The 24552-nt window shown below is 41.4% G+C and overlaps 1 protein-coding gene across 3 annotated transcripts in view; it reads right to left on the bottom strand.

Moving 5' to 3' along the window:
- Positions 1-24552, bottom strand: part of FAM149A (family with sequence similarity 149 member A) — a 61284-nt gene that overhangs the window by 16758 nt on the left and 19974 nt on the right. For 2 of the 3 annotated variants that reach the window (XR_004282268.1, XM_032329147.1), the window contains exons 2-8: positions 10907-11017; positions 10517-10655; positions 7997-8139; positions 6100-6225; positions 5269-5439; positions 4264-4454; positions 3299-3453 (exon numbers count right to left, since the gene is read on the bottom strand). Coding sequence is in view for 2 of the 3 variants with exons in the window: in XM_032329147.1 (XP_032185038.1) it covers positions 3299-3453; positions 4264-4454; positions 5269-5439; positions 6100-6225; positions 7997-8139; positions 10517-10655; positions 10907-11017 (1036 nt within the window). In the remaining variant the exon portion in view is untranslated. Of the gene's footprint in view, positions 1-3298; positions 3454-4263; positions 4455-5268; positions 5440-6099; positions 6226-7996; positions 8140-10516; positions 10656-10906; positions 11018-16330; positions 16455-24552 lie in introns of those variants that run through there. The other variant, XM_032329148.1, reaches the window with a different exon arrangement.

A 24552-nucleotide genomic window follows, 5' to 3' on the forward strand; every position in this document is an offset into this window, starting at 1 on the left:
ACACTCCAACTGGCTAATTTGAGGGGAAAAATGGAACACGTATGATATTTTATAAAGATGTGGGGAAAAGAAATTAACAAGGACTGGCTTAATTCCCCCAGAATATAACTACATAACAGTAGAGACATATTACCACAAGCAGACCTAGAAGGCCAAAAGTAAGGGAGAAGTTTCTGGAATCTGGATAGCGTAACTGGTTGGGAAAATGCCACCAATTGCTGCGACCTGGCCAAGAGGCCAGGAATAAACAGCGTCCCGCATTCTCCTCCCCTGCTCTGAGCTCCGAAAGCTGCAGGGCAAGGGAGCCCTCCCTACAGCTTGCATGCACCAGCCTCCTCCCCTGCTCTGAGCTCTGAAAGCTGCAGGGCAAGGGAGCCCTCCCTACAGCTTGCATGCACCAGCCTCCTCCCCTGCTCTGAGCTCCGAAAGCTGCAGGGCAAGGGAGCCCTCCCTACAGCTTGCATGCACCAGCCTCCAGAGACACCCGGGGAAGAAGGTAGAGGGACAATCTGGAGAGGCAAAGAAAGGCTACCCCAGCTCCTAATTGGGCTGTTGCTTCGGACCTTTTCTCCCACCCCAGCCTTCATAGCTGGCTCTATGTAGTTGCCTTGGGAGCTGCACAGAAGCCTGGAAAAAACCCAAACGCCAGATCTCCAAGGCTTACATTTGAATTTCAGTTCTAACTGCTTCCTGTTAGGTGGTCTTGGAAAGATGACTTTGTTCCTAAAGTCTTAATTCCCTAATCTTTAAGTTGAGGATAAGGACACATACTTCGTATGAGAATTAAATTAGATAACACTGGTGGAAGCATGAAGTGAGGGTAAATAATCATGATTTCCCTATCTGGTCCCATGATATGGCCAACTGGGGTGGAAAACAACATTTAGATTCAGGGAAACGGGGTTTCTGAAACTAGAATCATATTCTAGTTGGAAAATAGATATAGCAACCACAATCACATTTCCCCCATGATGAATGTTAGAAAAAATGTTAAAGGAATAAAGTAAGACCTGTTGTAATTACCGCTAGAATGCTTTGACTATTTCAAAACAGGCTCTAATAATATTTCATTTTTACTTCCACCTTTGTTGTCCATTCTTTTTCTCTTAACATTGATCCAAATGAAAACAACAAATTAACTATAAAAAAAAAATCTTCAAAACCCATCCAAAGCTATAAAAAGAAAATGCTTATAGAAAGCCCTTTAGATTTAAAAATTTCCATATTTCTCAAGTTTACTTATATTGCCTAATACTTAAGGTTCTTTCCTATGTTGTCATCAGCTGCCCATTTTTATAAGATTCATACTGCATATTTGAACATGCAAAGTGGGAAACACTGTTGAATCTGCCTGAGCAGTTAAAAAAGTCCAAAAAAGGGGCACCTGGGTGGCTCAGTGAGTTGGGCCTCGGCCTTCAGCTTAGGTCATGATCTCAGAGTCCTGGGATCGAGCCCCACATCAAGCTCTCTGCTCAGCGGGGAGCCTGCTTCCCCCTTCTTCTCTGCCTGTCTCTCTGCCTGCTTGTGATCTCTCTCTCTGTCAAATAAAAAAACAAAATCTTAAAAAAAAATGTTTAAAAAGTCCAAAAAATACAAAAATACAGCTCTGAAAGTTTATTTGGAACAGCAGAAGCAAAGAAGGTTTACCATAAAGCCCTTATGCTACAGAGGAAAACAATCCTATGAGGCATTTATTTCTATTTTAAACTTCTGCTCCCTGGACCTTACACACTATTCTGTGTTCTTCCAGTCTTGCAAAGAGCATCTGTTTGCTCCTGTGTTAGGTGCATATTTTTGCCTCTGCCTTGAATATCTTCCTTTCAGGCTTACTAAATCTTACCTATCATTTAGGATTTAGTTCATGTATCACTCTATTTATGGAGGTATGCTGCTTTTCCCCTGAGCCCCATGGCATATATGAGGTAAAGGACATCAAATTACAATATGCAATAGGATAGGATAGGATAGGATAGAACAGAACATACAATTTACATCTGGTTATGATGAAAGCTAAGGCTTACCGAGCACCTTCTCTACACTACACGTTGTACCACATGTCTTATTTCCTTTCCTTCTCACGCATATCCTGACCAGGTCAGCTTCCTGACCACATATCCCATAGATAATGGGATGAAGGCTTTGATTCAGGATCACAGAGCTAAGAAATTGTGACGTCAGACCCTATACTTGTAGTCGTACTGCTCGAACTGTCATCCGCTCTACGATCTACTGACTGCCTCATGCTGCCTGTGTGTGTACGTGTGTCGTAGCATTTGGCATGGCTTGACTCCCTCCTGCTAAACTGCATGTACCGCAAGACCAGGAATCCTGTCTTATCCTTTTGCTCTGTTCCCCCACATAGGACGAGCTATGCGATATATAAAGTCTAAGCTCCTTAGCACTACCGAAGGTCTCCCATGAACAAGCTCAGCCTTTCCAGCCTCACCCTCCACCAGATCTTTGACTAAGGAAGCAAGCTGAGAAAAATGTATTGCGTGCTTAACATGTACCAGGTTCTGTGTTAGGTGCTCGTAACCATTCATACGATTCTATTCTCACCACCCCAGCATTCTCGCCTCTACCCCCACTCCGCCCAATCACTGCTCTCCAAACGTGACCCCTTCATTCCTTCATACCTCTGCCTGGCCTGAAGTGACCCACGCAGACTTCCTACCCATTCAAGACCTACTCGTTTCTTCATGTTTCTGCTCAATGTTCACCTCCAACCTAAAAGATCAACATTTGAGCCCTAGTCAGGAAGACTCATTCTCTCTGTGATTCTCCTGAGGCCTTGTTCGGCACTGACTCACACAATGTATTGCCTGCGACTTGTATTGTCCCTCTCCTTTGACTAGAACGGGGACCATGCTTTGTTCAGCTATATATCTCCTCAAAATACCTAATACAGTGCACTTTAAATATAAACTCAATAAATGTGGGATGAGCCCAACATATTCTCACTGACTTACTTTATTTTATTTTTTATCATTTTGGTGGGAAGACCGGAGAACTCTACAACCTTCAAACTGGCTAGAAATGTTGAGAAAAGCATTTTTTTCCTCTTAAAAAATATGGAAACAGCTCCACAGCTCCAAGCAGGTCAGAAGTGTCAAATCTGAGTGTCTATCCTCTTTTATAGAATATGGCGATGCTCCTCACTTCATGAAAAGAGCATTTTTTAAATCTTGGCCTAATTGACAAATGGAACCAAATATTTGATAACAGAATAGCACTCAGACAAAACCAGCCAGAGGCAAAGATACTGAAGGAAAGAGAGATACTGGTCGCAAGCCTCTACCTGAGGTGGATTGAGGTGAGAAGCCAAGGATACGCTTCGGGTTTCAGAGCTTCTGCCTGGGGGGACACTCGGTGCATCAGTGTTAACACGGGACGTGAGTATCAGTGGAGATTTCTTCTCAGCTACTTTCAATTTTTCTTTCTGTTTCTTTCCTTCTGTGTCACCAAAAAAAAAAAATTTTTTTTTAAAATTAAAAAAAATCAGTATTATTAGGAAACATGTAATCAAATATATGTACTTAAAATTCACAAAGAGAGTCTCAGTTTTTCAGTTACGGTGAGTCTGCTATGGCCGCTGAACCCTGCAGAGAGCAGAGACCCCAACAGAGCCATTTGCTGATGTGAGGCTTTGCATACACACACGCCTATCATTTCAGTGATGGGTCGAAAACTAGGGATTATACACAGGGGCAAGAACAATTCTTGGTATTTTATCATATCTCAATCCTCTCAGTTGGAAAAAGAATATATTTAAATTAACACGAGGAGTACCCTGTTGTACAAACGGATTCTGTGACATTAGCCATAACGTCTACCACAGCCATTTCTAGGATTTATTTCTTCTCAATTTCAAGTAGTTAAGAGAACCTTTTATAAGGTTAAAGGAAGTGATTATTAAATTACCTATGTTTCTGTTTTGCTTTACAGTTGTCATAAACAATTAAAAACCAAACTCCCATTATTAGAGAAGTTATTCTAAAATTTAGAGATTTTTTAAAAAGTAACTTTAACCTTCTTTCTTGTGGATTTCGATGTCATCGTTCCAAAGTGCATATATATTATTATTATAATTCCAAAAATAATGTCCTTTTTGAAGGGATTAAAGATCATTCGTGAATAAGGGAAGAAAACCTGCTTTCTCTTCTCACCCGATCATATCCTAGGTACAAGCTGGGTGGCCACACAAAACTGAGCAAAAAGAGTCTTTTTTTCTTCTTGTTAGGGCTAAATGCTGCAAATAAGTACCTGTGAGTGTAACTTCCCAATTTTTTCGAATCAGCTCTTCCAATATCTCTACCACACTTTTCCAGACGTGATCAAACACTTCGGCGGCCACCGCATCTTTGATACAGTCGTGAGGAGAAACGGGCGGAAGTCCGTGTTTCCACCACATCCTGTGGCGGTGAGGGGATTTTTGTGCAAGATGTTCATCGTCGCTAAGAACAAGCCACAGTAATTATTAAAAGTATCAATGGTTAAAGTTAAAATAGTGCTATCTACTTCTTTATCTCACTAATATGCACACCCATGTATATTATACTGTATAAACATAACTTTCTTTTTAAAATGGCACATTGTTGGGGCACCCGAGTGGCTCAGTGGGTTAAAGCCTCAGCCTTTGGCTCGGGTCATGATCCCGGGGTCCTGGGATCGAGTTCGGCGTCGGGCTCTCTGCTCAGCAGGGAGCCTGCTTCCCCACCCCCCCTGCCTGCCTCTCTGCCTACTTGTGATCTCTGTCAAATAAATAAATAAAATCTTTAAAAAAAATAAAAAAATTAAAATGGCACATTGTTACTTTCTGATGTACCCGTTTTCGATCACAGGCAACTTTTTATTATTTAGTTTTTGCAGCTTTTTATCAAAAACCAACTGAAGTCTCTCTATTTAGTACAGAAACTGGGCCTTCCTAGACCTTTGACCTTCTGGGCAGCAGCCTGAGTCTCCTCAAGGAATGAAGGCGACCATGAGCCTTGTCCACTTTCACCAACATGGTGAAGACAATTCTTGTTTTCTAGCTCTGCCATGTTGAAAAAAAAAAAAAAAAAAAAAAAAAAAAAGGAAGCACTGATCTAGCATAGAAATAACTTGCTAGGAATCCAAGAGCTTCTGGGGGTGTATTACTCTCAGAAGAATGGAAAATCTTTGGGGCAATTAAAAAATCATTAAACACTAAATGGGCATATAATCAAAATAAATTCCAAGTAAATTAATAGTATTGTACTAAGTCAATGTCAAATAAATTCTATTTACTCTTCTTTTCTGTCAAAAGCAAAATATTCTTCAATCTTTCCATCTACGCCATAAACCTCTTCTTGCAGGGGTGAGCCTGCCTTCAGGTCAGCAACCCCTGGGCCATCAGGGCCTGGCAGGGCAAGGACTGAGCACGCCGCAGGGAGTATTTGAGAACCAGAGACATACAACCTGTGGGGAAAAGCAGATCCTCCATGAACATTGAAATATATTGCTTGCATGATTTGGGTGAGTCTTTAAATAAAGTACAGAATCCCAGACCAAAAAAAAAAAAAATCATTGTTTATTACATTTGATAAAATCGTATCCTTCAAAGCGACATTTTAACACAGGCAACATTAAAAAATTTTAAGGGCCTCCTAACTTAAGTTACTCTATGAGTTTGCATCCCTTTCCTGTAATAAGATGATATCTTGGCACAGTCCCAGATATGTGTGTCTGGCATGGAGGATTTATCAAAATCTGTTGGTAAGCAAAAGAAAATGGGATAGAGCTTAATTTCTTCTGCTATTGTATTGGAGCCTAGGATGGATCACAAGGGGTCAGGTTTTCATTTTGCATCTAGCCCACCTTTCAGAGTCTTTGAAACAAAGTTCAGAACTTAACTTCCTTGTTATCTGTATTACACACACTCTCCATCATCATCACCATCATCATCAATCTAGAATTGGAAGCATCTTGGGGAACAGATGCTCTGTACCTGCCCTTCACTGAAATCTGAGCTTCTGAGTCAGTGGAACCAAGGCTCATGGCTAAGATAGACATGAAAAAAAAAAAGTATAACTAAAATGAAATTAAAAATACTTTCAAAAGTAACTTAAAGGAACCTACTCTCTGCTGCTGTGGTTGTGTCCACAGGCATCTGAGAAGGGTTTGTGGACCATGACACTAGGCTCGCTGCCCTGGAAATGTTGGAACCCTTCATCAGTTGGCACGATGAGCTGTCTTCCTAATACTCTGCAAGGTACAAAAAGGAAAAAAAAGGAACTTACTCATATTTTTGGTTGGAAAAAGGAAAAACTCTTTGCAACGTTGGAAGTCAGATGACACAATATTTCGAAGGCATGTGTATAAAGTGATACGGAATAGACTGTTAATGTGAGAAGCACAATGGTGTCAGAGAGAAAGCACAGGTTTGACGGAGAGGGACAGGCTGTTCTTGCTACTGACGAAGAGATCTGAGGCAAAGTTCTCAGGCTCTCTCAGCTACTGATTTCATGTGTTTGTTGTTTGTGCCTGAGATAAAGCAATAGTTACCTGGAGGACTGATGAGTGGTTTAGAGATAATGTATATCAGATTCGGACAGCGAGGGTAACGCTAGGTGCACAGGAGCTTCTCTATGTTAACTAATATTTACAAAATGAATAAAACTATACAAATATATATACCTGGCATATATTCCTTGGTCTTTTCTTTTTTTTTTTTTTAATTTTACATTTTATTTATTTATTTGAGAGAGAGAGAGAGTGAGCATGAGCAGAGGGGAGCAGCAGAGGGAAAGGGAGAAGCAGACTCCCCACTGAGAAGGGAGCCAGACGCAGGACTTGATCCCAGGACCCTGGATTTGTGACCTGAGCTGAAGGCAGACCTTAACTGACCGAGCCACGCAGGCACCCCTCCTTGCAGTCTTTTCTTTTTCCAACATCCCCTCCTTCACTTCTATCTTAACTATATAAGACAAGAGGGACAGGACAGGTCGGAGCTCCTGGCTTTTGGGTAAGTGCCCCATGCCTAGAAAAGTAAGCATCCACAATTAATATCGGGTGGATGTATTAGACTCTTCAAGACAGGGGGCTTATGAAGGACTGAATAGAAAGATTTAAAGACTACTTTAAGATTTTTTTTAAGTTGTCTAGTTGAAGTAACCAGAATATCCACCTACATTTGTATGAGGGCTCTAATCTATGCTCCCAAATGCAATACAGAGGAACTTATGATAATGGAGATGGATTTTTCTCTTAAGTGGGTTTGGCCAAATCACTAAAAGAGGAAAAGCTCTCCTTCAGACCAAGTCTATGTTCTCCACCTTTGATATGAAAAAAATAAGTGATCCTGGGGTGCCTGGATCAGTTAAAGGTCCAACTCTTCATAACAGCTCAGGTCTTGGTCTCAAGGTCATGAGTTCAAGCCCTGCACTGGGTTCCTCACTGGGCATGGAGCCCATTGAAAAAAGATAAATTAAAAAAAAAAACAACAAATAAATAATTACATACATACATACATACATACATACATACATACATATATAAAATTCCAGAGGGATTAAAAAAAATAAGTGATCCTTCCTACGTAAGGAATCTTCAGTAGTTAGAAGATTCATCTATCCATTCATTTGGCAATAGTTACTGTGTTTCTCCTCCAACTCCGGCCCCGGATGGAGGACTGTCCTCAGCTGTGAAGACTGACGACTTGCTCACATACTAGTGAATGTGAAGGTAAAGGATCGCTTCTACCACTCTTGCATTTGTTACATTTGTTACATAGTGCCTTTTTGAAAATGAGCTAGATTTGCTTCTCATGAGTTAAGACGCACTTGGGTACCTGGAATGTTCCGGTATTTCCTCACACACCATTTCAAAGGCTGTGCTTTCTTAGTAAAGACATGTGACCTGGATACGTATTTTGACTGGGCAATTGCTTTCAGTCAAAATATACTGATTGTATTAAAGAGGCCAAGAGTGGGTGGTTCCAGAACCCATTTCAGAGAGTTTCTCTGAACTTCCCTACCTCAGATGGAGGGATCTTCTTGCCCACTCACTGCATTCCGCCACGAGATTCTGAGTCTGAGGGCTTACTTTCCCTTCAAATAACATTTCCTCCACCTCCCAGAATAACTGCTGCACTTTCTGTGCATTGGCTTTGTCAAACTCCTGAAATAGAAATGGCACATTTTGTTACAAGACTGAAAGTTGTAGAAACACAGCCTTCATCATCAACACTTACGAATTTAAAGTGCCCGTTATATAAGAAGAAATACGACATGATAACAAGACCATGGACTTTGCAGTCAGACATGGCAGTGGCCCAATTTTTACTCTTCTGGGAAATTACATCCCACTGTTGAGATTCAGCTTCTTTAACTGTTAAATAGAGATAATTTCTACCACATGTATTATGAGACTTATTTGAGATTTTATATACATATAAATAGAGGTAAAGGTACACATATTGAAAGACATCTATATACTCACAGGTACACATACCTACAATATCTACATGTATACATGTACACAGACATAAGTCCCTCATATAGTTGAGCGTGACACACTTAAGCACAGCTGCAAAATACCAGCTTATTTTTCTTCTGATAATGATATCATTGAAAAGGAAAATGACTTTTATTTTTATTTCTTAATTTATTTTTAAAGATTTTTAATTTAGTTATTTGAGAGAGAGAGCATGAGAAGTAGGAGGGTCAGAGGGAGAAGCAGACTCCCTGCTCAGCAGGGAGCCCGTTATGGGACTCGATCCTGGGACTCCAGGACCATGACCTCAGCCGAAGGCAGTCGCCTAACCAACTGAGCCATCCAGGTGTCCCAAAGAAAATGACTTTTATATGAAGGGCCATTTCCCTTCTTTTAATGAAGAGCCCTGGCCAAATTTTCTTTTAGGGTTGTGTGAACCTAAAATCTAATCCACAACTTCAGAGCAACAAAATGCACATTCATTTTTGATACACCTGATCCAAGATGGTCAAACCTGATTGATTTTCATAGAATGATACTTAATACTTTTTTGTTTTGCACCTTCCATCAGATTGATACTATACCAGATGCCCAGACAGCAGGGGAATTGAATGATCTCTTCTAAAAGGCGAATCGGGTAAAAAACTAATAATATTTGCCTCTGCGGAGGGGACAGGGTGGCTGAGGTGAGGAAAAGGGCTGACTTTCAATTTCCTCTCTTTTGGCTTTTGATGCTTTTTGCAGCTATTACCTATCAAAAAAGTAAGTTAAAAAGTTTTTAAATGAAAAGCAATTGTAGGGCCTGAAGGCATTTCAGTTGTTCCATAAATGGAAGTCACAAGAATCTTTCTGGAGAATTACATAAAAACATCTACTGAACGAATTGCAGAATCAGGAAGGTATGAAGCAATGGTCTTCAGCCTTCTTCCTACCTGCAGACCCGGGAGTGAGGGTGGGGGCTGTTTATCACAGGTGAGCTAGTCCCACCTTGTTGGAAAAAGCCTGAGTGGTTTGGAGCTGACTTCTTCCAGGGTCCCTCCTGCTGCTGTGGGAAGCCCCGCTGTTACACACACACCCTCCCCTGCCCCCACCTGAGAAAGTGGGCCCATTGGTGCCTTCCAAGTGGTGAACCGTTTTCAAGAGGGCAAAGGAAACCAGAACACACACCAAAAAAGTGCAGGAGTCAGAGCATCCAAGGTAATATAGTGGAGGTTCTTACGTAACCATGCGGGCTTCACAAAAGGTTGGGTCCCTATTCTCAGGGGTGCTTGAGGGGATAAAGAGGCAGGAGCCCATGGTTAGTAGAGTACCGAATGAAAGCCTGAGCTGGAGACTCAGGTCCACAGAGCTAAGAATCCCACTCCCACAGAGAATGAAAAATAGGGTTCAAGTTAACAGCTTCTTCCAGGGTGAGTGGGGAATGTAAGAGATCTGATTTAGAGTATTGGGGGGACAGTCCCCTAATTATGGTGGTTTTGTACAATTTTTACTTCTCCACATTTTCTCTTGTATTTAAGAGAAAGTCTATCCTGAATTTCCAGTCACAGATATGACACCTATCTATGTGATCATATACAACATACTAGGAGGAAGGGGCTGGGAAGTAGGGAAAAAAAACAAAATTATCAACAGCTATGACTCTGGGTTGTGTAATTATGAGTGATTTTTTAAAAAGATTTTATTTATTTATTTGACAGAGAGTGATCACAAGTAGGCAGAGAGGCAGGCAGAGAGAGAGGAAGGGAAGCAGGCTCCCTGCAGAGCAGAGAGTCGGATGCGGAACTGCATCCCAGGACCCTGGGATCATGACCTGAGCCAAAGGCAGAGGCTTAACCCACTGAGCCACCCGGGTGCCCAATTATGAGTGATTTTTGTTTTTCCTTATCTTATATTTTTAAAGTTTTTCCATGTTGTGATATGTAAACACGTTCATAGGGATAAACGCATATGTGTGTAATGGGTAATGCGTTCAAAATTGGTAAAAAGATTATTTAAAAGTAAGAAAGCAATTCCTCATTATCAACTGTAATCACAGAATTATGTAAAACGGGTTGAGACATACATCATCTCTCCAAGAGTAAATGGAGCTCCTCTCAGTTGATAAGCCAGTGGTAGAACTCCGTGTCCCAAACCCCGACCAAGAGCTGTGGGCGCCTGCAGGTGTGGCGCTACCGTTTGATGGGAATGACGACCCCGATTCACTGGAGAGAAAAACATAAGCCACGTAAAGACCATTTCCTGGGAAGAGATTAAACTGGAAGTGGTTTTACTTCTCTGAGCCGATCTTAAAACTGATTTTAAAACACTTAATGCCGTAGGATTTCCTTACACTAAAAATGAAACTGCTTTTTTTATTTTACTCTTAGAAATGCAATCCTGATTTTGCTCCCTATACTCGTTAGGAGTATGTTTTGATTTTGCCATCTGAAGTGGGCAGCGCGTTCATTCTTACCAGGTATATGTATCAATGGCTTTCTGCACATTGCTTGTAAAATGTGTAGGTAGAGGATCTTTGTTTTTCACAGCCAAACTTTGCTTTCTGGAGCCTTCTGACAGTCCTCTTCTGAAAAATAAAATAAATATGAAAAGAATATCTAATGTAATACTTTTATTTGTGAAAACTTTTAAAATGTTCTTCTGCATAGTTGCTCTTCTCAGGTCATGTCCCCCGAAACACACATGTTCGCATGTGCACGAGCCCGCACCCACACCCACATCCCCCCGCACCCCATAGCCTCAAGAAACTGAGGCCTGGGGCCTTACTACTCTTATTTTTCCTAGAACAAGGTTTCCATGAACTTACATGCTCCTTTATGCAAAACAGGAAAAAAGAAAAAAAAACCCAACAACAATTTTTTTTGTGACTTGACCAGACTCTTAAAAGTTGCCCAAAACTCTGGGCAGATACAGCCTCATCCCAAGGCAAATGCAACATGAGCTGGATTTCAGGTCCCACTTGTTCTTTGACCAGTGCCCAGTGCCCTTGTGATTACAAAGCAAGCAGCCTTACAGGAAAAAAAAAATCAATAATTCCATATTAATTCTAAAATATATTAAATTCTCTTTAATCACTAAACACATGAATGAATTGAAAATATGACTGAAACAGGGGCACCTGGGTGGCTCAGTTGGTTAAGCGACTGCCTTTGGCTCAGGTCATGATCCTGGAGTCCTGGGATCGAGTCCCACATCAGGCGCCCAGCTCCACGGGGAGTCTGCTTCTCCCCCAACTTTCTCCCTCTCTCATTCTCCCTCTCTCTCTCTCAAGTAAATAAATAAAATCTTTAAAAAATAGGACTGAAACACACAAGCAATAACTCATTTTAATTTGATGCCATTGTTTGGTTTATAGCCTTATATGCAGAGAGTTTTAAAATATGAAAATTAATTGAAAACTAACACAGAAGAAATCTCAAAATTTTAAATAAAGTAGTAAGTCTGACTGGTATATGGAAGTTAGTGTTAATCATTAAAATGCCCTCTCAATGAACCTCTTAAAAAATTTACTTCCCTCTTAGACAAAGTAGTTTCCTAACATTTAATAGTAAACACCTTGTATTCTTTTATAGAAATAATATTTTTCCACACAAATAACTCGTATTTTATATTAACTGAAGATATGGTAGTGACTTGGGAAAAAATAAGTTAACTTTCAATGTTTCTAAGAGGGATACCACAGTAAAATTCATTAAAAAAAGTTTGCTCTGTCATTGCTGAAAATGATGCCTAATTGGGGTGCCTGGGTGGCTCAGTGGGTTAAAGCCTCTGCCTTTGGCTCGGGTCATGATCCCAGGTACCTGGGATCGAGCCCCGCGTCGGGCTCTCTGCTCTGCAGGGAGCCTGCTTCCCTTCCTCTCTCTCTGCCTGCCTCTCTGCCTGCTTGTGATCTCTTCTGTCAAATAAATAAATAAAATCTTAAAAAAAAATGGTGCCTAATTTACAACACTTGTATTTCAGAACGTAAATGGAGTTTTAAAAAATATTAATAAAGGGGGGCGCCTGGGTGGCTCAGTGGGTTGAGCCACTGCCTTCGGCTCGGGTCGTGATCTCGGGGTCCTGGGATCGAGTCCCGCATCGGGCTCTCTGCTCAGCGGGGGCCTGCTTCCCTTCCTCTCTCTCCGCCTGCCTTTCTGCCTGCTTGTGATCTCTCTCCGTCAAATAAATAAAATTCTTAAAAAAAAATATTAATAAAGGGAATAGATTCTGTCCTTAGTTATGTACCTATAGTACTCCACAACAAAGGAATTTGAAACACAAATTAATTACTACAGAGGGTAGCAAGACCTCTGCCTTCCATGTGTATGCCCTGTACGAGAGAAGAACAGAATTGTAGAATTTTTTTCCCTCCTTATTGCTCATATGTCTTTTAAGTCCAATCAAGCGGTTCTGAGGATAAAGGTGCTAAGAGAAAAGAATACAGGACAAGCTTTTATGCTAATAAACTGCTTTACTTTTGGCCTTGTTTAGTTGCTTCAAAACCATCAATTATTTATCATCTCCATGTGACTCAATAACTCTCTAAATAAACAAACAAAAAGCCCCACTTATGATGAAAAAAGAGACCTTAGCTAAAACCTACATCAACAAGAGCTGCTTTGAGCATTAAGAAATATATGCAGGTATATGCGTTAATCTGCTTATTCTTGAGAGGTAATTTTAAACCCCAGGATGGTGAATTAAAATAAAATATGTTCCTTCATAATAATCTGTGTAAGTGGGGCACCTGGGTGGCTCAGCCGATGAAGCACCTGCCTTTGACCTAGGACATGATCCCTGGGTCCTGGGATGGAGCCTCACATCAGGTTCCCTGTTCCATGGGAAGTCTGTTTCTTCCTCTCCCTCTGTCTGCTGCTCCCCCTGCCTGCGCTCTCTCTGTCTGTCAAATAAATAAATAAAATCTTAAAAAAAAAATCATCTTTATAAGAATAACAAAGGTAGCTTAGAATCCTGCTTTGGCCCTGATAGGCTAGTCCCTCCAAGCAAGTTGCTTCTCCTCTCCTGGAGCCACTACACACATCATCAGTAAAGCAGTGACAATACAGTCAACGTTGTCCTACAGTTGCTGTGAGACCTCACTTAGATCACGTGTGGAAAGTATCTGTGCGATCCATGCTGGGTCGATCAGGCTTCTCCTGCCGTCTGCTATCCCTACCACCTGTTCCTCGATGAAAACACTGAGCTGTTTCTTTGAACCTCCCGCAGCATTTCATATCATATAGATCTCTTTCTGGCCCTCAGCTGTTTATTGGGATGATTCTGACACTTGATTATTATTATTTTTTTATCAGCAGCACCTAAAGGAATGCCTGTCACCTACTAATGCTTCAGGTTCACTGAAAGAATCAACATGTAAAGATTCAAATAGTGAGTCAAACAAAGACCACGTTTTACCCTGTGAATTCATGCTTACTACAAAAAGATTACGTTGTGACCAGAAACAAACATACTCTTCCAGTTCAAGACATCTCTGGCGATGTGTTGGTCCTTTATAAAGGACCAGAGTTCACAGCTGTTGGGGTAACTGCTATCTGCCAAAATGACTTTTACAACTGAATGGTTGTGATGAGGGAGCAGAAGGCTGGCTGGGGACAAAACAAAAGCTGGCACCTTACACACCTTCTCCCCACCCCACCCCCACCTTTGGGACATGTGTGACATCCCTCAGGCACTCCTAGCTGCCCTAAAAGGAAAACAAATAGTTAACTTGTAGAGATCACAACCCTGCAAGACTGGAGTCTCCCTTGGTTTACAAATGTCCTAGTGATTAACAACAAAGAAGCTATCTTATCAATAGCCTAACTTCCAGAGAGAAGCAACTCAGCTCCTAAAATCCTAACACCTCCCTCCCCTCCATAAAACTGAAGGAAGAGGAGATGAAAGAAAATATAAATAAAGTTAAATTTCTTCTAAACCTAAAGCTCATTGACAAGGATGCTTGATAGGAGGAATGTGACATCCCACCAGGAAACTCCCAACTGTCTTCATGTTAGTGCCTCATTAGCAGTAAGAACAGCCTTGGCTTGACAATAACCAGGCCTCCAGTATCCTGACAGTCTTCTGAACACCCCCTTTGTCCTCACCTACCCAACTCCTGTGTGTATAATCAGCCACTCCTCAGGATAGTGGGGCAGCAGCTCTTCCTGCCCACAGGTCCTGTCCCCGTGCTTTAATAAACCACCATTTTGCACCCAAGATGTCTCAAGAGTTCTTTCTTGGTCATCGGCCCCAGACCTCACCCCACTGAACCTCACCTATGTTCTAGAACTTCATTAGTTGGATGAAATGGTTTCTTGCTTACGGCACCTCCTCTGCCTTTTGTGTGACTGGAAAACAAAGTTCACTAAGCAGACACATGCCTGTTTGTTTTGTTTCCAATGAACAATAATCACTTCCTCCAGAAAATTCACCTTTTGGGGGGGAAGGGCAGAGGGAGGTGGGAGAGGAGGGAGTTTTTCCAACCTAAGAAAATAATTTACAAAATGAAAGAACAACTTCCTCTCTACATATGACACCATATTCTTTCGCAGATGGCATCACTACTCACTTTGAAGAGCTGATGACAGACCTTTAAGATGCAGGGATGGAGTGGGAGGGTGCAGTGGTAGGAACTACTGTAAAATGTACGCCCTCAACCACCATCTACTTCTCTATTATTTCTTCGACTTTTTTCTCCTCGCTCTTCCTGTCTCATCTCCTTCAAAAACCTATTTCTGTGGAACTTCTTGAACTTCAGAGTTCATCTGACCAGAGAGTTCAGAAAAATTCTAAAGAGGAACTTGAACCTGTTAATGCCGTGACTACCCAAAGTCACCAAGAAGACAGGGAGGGAGCTGCTCCCTGGACCCAGGCCATCTGAATGTCTCCCCAGGGACCCCAAATTGCTGATGTTGTTACCTAAAAACAGAATTGATACAATCTGCTTTTATTTTTTCTTCTTGTATTTTGCTTGGAATCTTTGATTTCTCTCCAACCATTGTACTGTTACTTCATGCATAACATGGAACATTTTTAATTCCTTGTGAACTATCAATTCCTATGTAAATGATGCAGTCTAAAAAAGTGTACAGGATTTAGAGGATGTGTGAAAAACCTTCAAACTTGGAAGCGATGGAAAGTCTATTAAAGCTTTTATTACATTATACATGACATGTAAGTTTTACATGAGTTCCTGTCTATACTGCTTAAATTTTAGAGATGTTAAAAAACTGCTAATAGGTACATTTAAGGCTGTTCGTTTGGAAACAGGACTTCGGTTTTGGGGCAGACTAAAGGGCACCCCCAGAACCATATGGCTCTAATTTGTTGGTGCATCAAAGTGAAGGCTGGGTATCAATTTCAGTGTCAAGATAATAACTCTAGTATATAGTTTTGTTTTTTAAAATTTGCCTCTTGATAGCTCACAAACCCTCTGCCACTTTGCCTTGTAGACATTCAATATCAAACAGTGATCGAAGCTTTCAGAATTTTGGATTTCTGCTTAAAAGGATTGCCTGAAACGAACACTTGTATTCTGAATGGGTTGAAACGCAGGATGGTTTTCTGGGTGGACTGGCTCTCGCGAAGCCCCTCTTCCCACAAAACCCTCGGCGCCGCCCTGACTTAATACAAGCACATCCTAGAAGCAACTGCAGCTCTGGGGACTGATGGAGAATCTGTCATCTCAGACACCAGGATGCTTCTCAGTGCAAGGGCGCAGCTTCGCTTGGGAAAGCGAGGTGATGTCAGCACGAGAGATTTCATGAATGGATTCGGGGAAACAGACCAGATGGATTCCAGCTTTGCAGCCAGGAAAAAAAAAAAAAAAATTACACACACATGGCACAAAAATATGACACGACAGAGTTCATCCCACTTCCCTTACCAGATCAAGACTTACCCAATCACAATCAGCCCCAGGCCTGCGCTCGCGTCCCGGAGGCTGGGCCCCGCGCCCCGAGGCCTGTGCGCCTCCGGGCGCTGACACCCCGCGCGGGTCCCCTGCAGGCGGCGGGCGGCCGTGAGCCCCCGCGCCCCCGGGGCCTCCGCTCCCCGCCCGCCCAGCCCTGCGCCCCCAGCCTGCTAGTCCTGCACCGGCAGCCGAGTCGCACCCGGGAAGCTCAAGCCTTGAGCGGCGCGGCCAGAGGCGCTCCGAGCCGGGTCTGCGCGGCCCATAGGCGCGGCTGCTCGCGGGGCGCCCCGACCGCCTTCCTCTCCGGGTCCTACAGCCCCGCACCGGCCAGATTCCGGTTCGGCGGGGCGACGCCTCCCGTCCCTCGGCGCACGCCCTTCCCTCCTCCTCCCGCGCCGCAGCGCCCTTCGCGAAGGTCGACCGGGGACAGGCGGCAGGTCGCCAGCGCTCCCCGCCCCACCCGCCGCCTCCCGGCCCCGCGTCCGCCTCCCAAGTTCCCAGGAATCTAACGTTGGAAAAGTCCTGCTGCCAGAGGCCCGATTTCACAAGCCAGTGACCTGAGCTTTGGCCGCCAGCCACTCGGCCTCTCGGCACCCGACGGGCCGCCCTCCCTGCGCCTCCAGTACGCACCGTCTGGCCTTCTCACCCTTCCCGGGATGGGGGGGTGGGGTAGGGCTGTCTCGGCGGGAGGTCTGTCCCGACAGGTGTTTGCTATCCTTCATTCTTTTAAGTAGACCTTTAACTAACAGGAGAAAACCCGAGAACTACAGAAAGATTTCCTCTATCCACCTCCTCCTATGAAAGGATTCCTAGTTGGGCAGGGGGGTGCCGTGGGGAGGGGAGGCGGAAGGAGTTAAAAAAAAAAAATTGGTCTCAGACCTGGTAAATGCAAGATGCTAATCTGGTTAACAGAATCTTTGGGTCAAAGATTTGTTTTTCTCTCTCTCCATCTTCAAACAGATGCTTGACCTCATCCAAACCAGTCACTTTACAAAGCAGCGAGCGCAGCTGTGTTCCCGTTTGTGTGCTTGTCTCCGTCTTGGAGTCCCACAATTATGCCAAGACCAAAGTCACTGAACCCTATGTTGTGAGACAGCAAAATGACCAAGCCACCATATTCATAAGCTGAAAAAAATAGGAATGAGTAGCTTAAGGAAGACACATATGCAAAGGGTCAAAGTGCAGGCACTTCCTATGGCATGCCTTTCTCCACGAAAAGATTTTTCATAATTGCAATGAATGAAATGGATGCTGGTACTTTGCAGCTTGTCCTGTATATCCATTCTCCTTTGATCTGAGGCCTTCTGAGTCTGCAAAGCAGCCCATCTAGTCCTGTGCAGCTTCCTGCACTAACAAAGGTCTACCCTGCCATTTCCATTTGTTAGTGAAAAAATTTGGTTGATTTATTTTGAATCTTTTAAGGACTAACCCTAAGAGGATGATAAGAAACCACTACCGACAACGAAACAATCCATTTCTGGAAATACTGGAACCCTCACCACATTTACCACCACGAATACCCGGTTTCGAGGTGGTAAATGGTTATAAACCGCCAAATGAATAAGATTTTAAATCCTGATCCGTACATATGTGTATATACGTGGGGAGTGAGTGTGCATGTGTATGTCTATCAGGAAAACTGCTGGTGTCCGGAGTCGACACATACCCATGAATACTATGGAAATGTAAAGGGAGATCTGATGGAGAAACAAAAGAAGATTATGATCCAAATACATGCTGGCTGCTTTATACGTATGTTGTTTTGTTTAATTTTTTTTAACACCCATGCTAAGTAGTTACTATCATCCAATTTTACTGATGAAAATACTGAAGGCAGAGACCTTAATTAAAATGGTCCGGGTCTCTCAACTAGGATGTGGCATGTGTGTGTGTGTGTGTGTGTGTGTTGTCCCAGGTATCTACTATTGCGCCACAAACTATCTCAAATCTGGTGGACTGAAACAAGTCATTTTGTTCCACTAACAAAGCATAGCAGTCAGGAATTCCAGGGAGCCTTGGCCGTGGGGTTCGTCTGCTTCATGTGGCACTGTGGCTCCGCGGCATTGCTCCATGGTATTCAACCAGCCTTCGGGCTGGTCTGGAGATTTCAGGGAGTCTCACCCACATGGTAGCACTTTGGGTTACTTTGGGAGGGCTGGAAGGCTGGCACAGCTGGGCCCTTCTCTCATGTAGTCTCAGGACCTCCCTGGGTCTTGTCTCCAGCAGGGTGGTTAGAATTCCCATATCGCAACTCAGGGCTCTTAGAAAACACTCTATTAAAGGCTGGCTCCGATCGGGCACAGTGTCACTTACACTGTACTCCATTATCAAAGCATTCACATGTTCAAAGCATTGGAACGTAGAACCCATCTTTCAATGGGAAGGGTGTCAAAGCCCATTTTTACTCCACCATTTCCCGACATTAATCCCATGCACAGTATACTCGGGCCGCTCAAAATGCCCTAAAATTTGACCACTTCAGTCATGTCCAAGTGAGGATGAAGAGAGTCTGTCCTCCTTAGGGGCATCTCCTGTGGATCTGAAGACCTGTGAACAGAAGAGAGCAGCCAGTGGTCTTCCTCATGCACAGCGAACAACGGACAGACAGAGACCCAAGAACCACAGCTAACACTGCTGTCCCAGGGGAGGGACAGCGGGAGACACAGCGGTCACTGGTCCATGGCTATTTGAGTCCAAGGAGACTTCTGTTCCCAGTGTCCTCATTAGGACCCACTTCTGCTCCCAACTTCCTCCTGGCTCTTCGCTTTGCCTTCTGGGCTCTTGCTTCCACCCTCTGAGTTATCCTCATGAGAAAGAAATGGCCCCGGTTTGCACCTGAGTAGGCCCTCAGCCTGCTTCCATCCAGAGTGGCTTCTAGTCTGAGGCGATGTGCGTCTACCACTCTGCTCACATAATCCCCTCGCGTGACGTGTGTGCTTTCCTGTGCATGTCTTCAGAGCTCACTCTGTTTGCTAAAAGCCACCCTAACTTTTTTCTCTGGGGCTGATCATTGGGGCAACTTGGAGGCTGCCGTGGGACAAGGCCCTTACACCCCTAAATCTTCCTGAGGCTTTTAGTTAGCCAGACCTTTGATCTCACCTTTACCGTGGGCCCATATCTGATCTGCACATGGATGTCATTTCTTAATTTTGCTCAGAGAGACTATGAGGTTGAAACAGCTTACTTTCCAAACCCAACATGTCCTGGCTCTTACATTTCTTATGAAATCTGCTCAAAAATCAGACAGTTCCTTCTCTAGTGCATATCTCTCTTCTCTCAAATTTCAAAACCCAAAGCAACACTGATTTAGAGAAGAGAATCATAGGATCCTCCCAATGGATTGGTCTAGGGTGGTGTGCTCCAGGAGAGATATAATGGGAGCCACACACATATTTGTAAATTTTCTTGTGTCTACATTAATCAAGTTAAAATAGTTGAAATTAATTTTAATATTTTATTTAATCCAATAGATCTAAGATATTATCATTTCAACATGTAATCAATATAAAATAATTAGGATATTTTAAATACTTTTGGGGGGACACTCTCTTTGAAATCCGGTGTGTATTTCATACTTACAGCACATCTCAATTAGGACCAGCCACATTTCAAGCGCTTATTCACTGCATGTGGCTAGTGACTTCTGTACTGGACAGTAGCCCAAGAGAATAAAATCCCTTGACTTTTATTTTGAATTTGGCTTAAACATTTTAAGACTCCATCATTCTTAGCCAGGCCTGAAACTGTGAGATGGATAGATACATACATACATACAAACATACACACATGTGTATGAGACTATGTATGTATTCTCTTCTAAACACACTCATATTCCATGTAGTTATCATAAAAATCATCAATACACAGTTGGAGGCTTAACTGCACATCAGAACTGAAAGCTACTATTCTGTCAGTTTATCCTTGAAGATACATTGAAATATATATAGCAGAAAAAAATTCATTAAAAAGAAAACTAAAAATATTATACATTTGAATATGATTTATAAAAGAAAAACATTTTTCTCAATCTTATTTGTACTTAGTACATACAATTTTCATCCTTTATTGATTACCTAAACCATAATTGAAAACTGGAAGTAAATAGCGATTTCTGCATTCTTGTTTGAGTGTTTTACATTCTAATGGGGGCAGGGGGCTTGGGATCAATAATGACAGGAATTAAATAGGAGACCTCAATTCCTAAAATAAGGATACCAGAATCTGCCTTAGCCGATTTTGGAGACTTCATTAGGATGAAGTGAAATTGTACATGTGATCACCTTCTGAAAATCTACTAGTCATTTAAGGATATAGCAATAGTTACAAGCAATATTTAAATTGTCTAAAAATTGATCTGATTGAAAATTCTGGCTTTGCCTTGCTCAAGCCAGGGAATCCTGAGCTGGTAATAATTCGCTGAGCATACATTGTCAAAAACAAGTCTTCCTTGTAGAGTTGTATGAATTAATGATGATTTTCGGGAGTGCATGTGGATGCATAAAACATTGTAACTTAAAGCATTCCCCCTTTCAGCTCTCCAAACACTGAGTTACTTCCAGTGAGAGTTTAAAAGGAAAAGTGAGTGGAGAGTTCACTTGTGTTCATTTCATTCTTATGCAGTTGCAATTACAAATGTTGTGTATAGACTTTTGTATTTAACCAGTACAGGCAGCCTTGCCTTTGCACAGGTAGCATGCAAACGGAAACTGTGATGATCAGAACTGTGTCCTTGTTTTGCAAATATACACATATAGATACACATGTATTTTCTTTCTCCACCACAGAGCTGTCTGCTGCAGCAATGAACACACCTAGCACCTAGATATTGGTTTCTAGTACCATTCTCCAATAAGAGGAGCTAGGGTTCCTTGGAGAAAGATGATTCCAGGGCTGGGGCAGGGAAAATACAAAAATATACCTGGAGCATTCATAATGCCAGAAAATAAGGAAGTACTCAAAACCTACAAAAGAGTGGGGGTATGTCAGAGGGACTCAGGAACCAACCTGAAAGAGCACTGGATGGCTAAAGCTGAAACAATTTGAGTAACAAAATAAATAATGTGGTACTGAATTATAGTCCAAGGAGCAAAATAAATATCTGTGAGTACATACTGATATAAATAAATGAATGAACAAACAAATAAATGGAGGGAAAGAGGTGAATCTCCTACAGATGAATTATAAATGAATTATGTAGTTGCCCCTTCTTTTAGGAGAAGGAGCTTAACACCTCCTGGCTTCAGCCTTGAGTATGGGCTTGATTCCAAAGAGTAGAGTAAGAAAAGGGGACAAGACGACTTTACAGGGGAGAAACCTGACAAGCACTCCCTCAGCCAGGGGATCAAGCTCAGCATCATTAGAGATGAGTCATGATGATAGCATGTCCTGAAGAAGATATGAAGATAATGTCATTTCATCTCTGTGGTCTTCCTCCCAGAAACCCATAATCACAGCCTAATCATGATAAAAATGTAAGACAACTTCTAATTGAGAAGCATTCTACAAAATACTGTACTCTTCAAATTCTCAAGGTGGTCAAAACAAGGAAGGTCTGAGAAACTGTCTCAAACCAGAGAATACTAAGGAGACATGATGATTAAATATAATGTGGTATCCTGGATAGGATTTTGGAGCAGAAGAAGAACATTGTGGAAAAACTGGTTGTAATGGCTAACTTTAAATCAGTGGACTTTGAATAAAGTAGATAATACTCCATAACATGGGTGGGCCTTGTCCAATCAGTTGAAGCTTTTAAGAGAACAAAGATAAGGACGACTTTCTTAAACAAGAAGGAATTCTGCAAACAGACTGCCTTTGGACTCAAACTGTGACTCTTCCCCAGGTCTCCAGCCTGCCAACCTACCCTGCAGAATTTAGACTTATCAAGCCAAGCCTCCAACATCATGTGAGCCAATTCCTTAAGATAAATCACTCTCTCTCTCTCTCTCTCAAAATACATCTTTTCATATAAATGTATAAACACAGGTGCAGATATAGACATAAAGATGCATCCTATTCTGTTTCTCTGGAGAATCCCGGCCTAATACACTGGTGAAATTGGAGTGAAATGTGAATTTTAGTTAAGAATAATCATCAATTATGGTTCATTATTTGTGACAAATGAACTATTCTAGTATAAGATGTTAACAATAAGGAGCAACTTTTCCGTACATTTAAAACTGTTCTAGAATAAAGTCCATTTTAAAAATGCTTGTGATAAACTATTCTACACATTTAAATATATTTTACAAGTCAATAACTATTTTCCAAGAAGACCAATAAAGCAATATTATGTTTTATTATTTTAATGTGAAGAGTATAATAATCTTACACTGTGTTAGGTAAACTGTGAAGTCCATAGATTATAGAAAATTACAGAAAAAATATAGGATTTATATATATGTACACACACATATGTGTGTGTGTGTGTGTGTGTATTTATTTATTTATTTATTTTTTTTTTGAGAGAAAGAGAGAGCAGCAGGTAGAAAGGGGCAGATGGAGAGGGAGAGAGAGAATCTTATGCAGGCTCCATGCTGAGCAATGTGGAGCTCATTCTCACAATCCTGAGATCATGACCTGAGTTGAAATCAAGAGTTGGACACTTAACGAACTGAGTCACCCAGGCGCCCCTAGAACTAATATATTATTTAATGTAAAAATGAAAAAAAATTACCTAGGTAATAAAATTTATAAGAACATTATCTTTAAAGAATTATAATAAACTATAGTAAGTTATATCAGATATTAAATAACAAAAGAAATGTTTTATATAATTTTTTTCTAAGAACAAACTATGTAAAGCAAAATATAACTATATTATCTGACTCCTTTAGGATTGAAATGTTTGCTGTGATCCCACTAGAGTGCCACAAGATGTCAATCTTTCCCATTTTTAATACTGAAGAACATCCCCAGGTCGATTTTAATACCATGTATGTCTTTTTGCAATGTTTAGGATTTAGTGAAGTTTCTTTCCAGCACTGATATGGAATACTGTTTGGATCAAACATCACTACTGCAGTGCACGATATCTAGTATGCACAGATGACAGAAAATATCAAGACACTAACATTGTCTGCCCATGGAGCACCAACACTTTGGTAGCAAATAGGCTCGGGGACTGACATCGCTTACTTCTAAACCTTAACAACACTGTGATGGGTGTTGTTTTAAGTACAGAGAAGAAAACTGAGGGTGAGCAATATAAGTGAATTATCGAGGACAAACAGTTTTATCCAGATCTGTCTAGTCCGTGTTCAAAAGTTTGTCCTTTCTAAGATTCATCTCTGATCTAATTTGCAGCTTTCTGTTGAAGTTCCTTCTCTCATAAAGATGTTCTATGGACCTCTCTTTGGATATACCAAATATGTTCTAAATTAATATTTGGTAACATTTCCCAAAGACTAACCACATCCCCATCCCTGCTTTAAAGCACTCAAAACGAGTTAGTGCATTTAAGTTTCACAATGAATTCTTTGAAGAGGAAATACTTTTAGAACCATTTTGCAGATTGGCAAACTGAGGCACAAAGAAGTCAATGACATGACAGAGCCAACATTCTGACTTAAGCTATTGAAGACAAAGCTTATTCAATGCCCCACTTCAGTCTTTTATGCATGGCCTACCCCTCACAAGCCCTCTACGAAAGATTTGGAGGAGCTCAAGCACATTACATTTAACAAAGCATATAGGAAAGGTTTTAAATTTAGAGGAATGTTGCATCTGAAAAGAGTAACAGAGGGAAAAATTATTAGACTTTCAATATAAAGACTATAAAACACTTAGAAAGTCCTAAGTAATCTAAGAGGTTGATAGGTTATATATATAAGATACAGAATTTGTATTTTATTCAAAACAAAACACCTAAATTGGTTATTTAGAAATCCAGCAATTTCTAAATTAGTGCTGCAGTCTATTAAGGACAACAATTTTTGGGTAAGAGCATACAAAATTGTCAGTCATGTACTGTTTGAATCAGAAAACCAGAAATTTTATCCATCAACCTAATACACTGGATAAATGGATTCAATAACATTCTGTAATCAGTATTTTTTTCTTACTTTTAAATATTAACTTTACTAACTTTTTAAATATTAACTTTTCTTACTTTTAAGTATTAACTTTTAAATATTACTTTATTTACTATTATAGTAGAAAGTGACAGAAGAGACAAACAATCTGAAAAATGTCTTATAAATATTTTTATA

The sequence above is a fragment of the Mustela erminea genome, chromosome 21, assembly GCF_009829155.1.
Source record: "Mustela erminea isolate mMusErm1 chromosome 21, mMusErm1.Pri, whole genome shotgun sequence".
NCBI classification, from domain to species: Eukaryota; Metazoa; Chordata; class Mammalia; order Carnivora; family Mustelidae; genus Mustela; species Mustela erminea.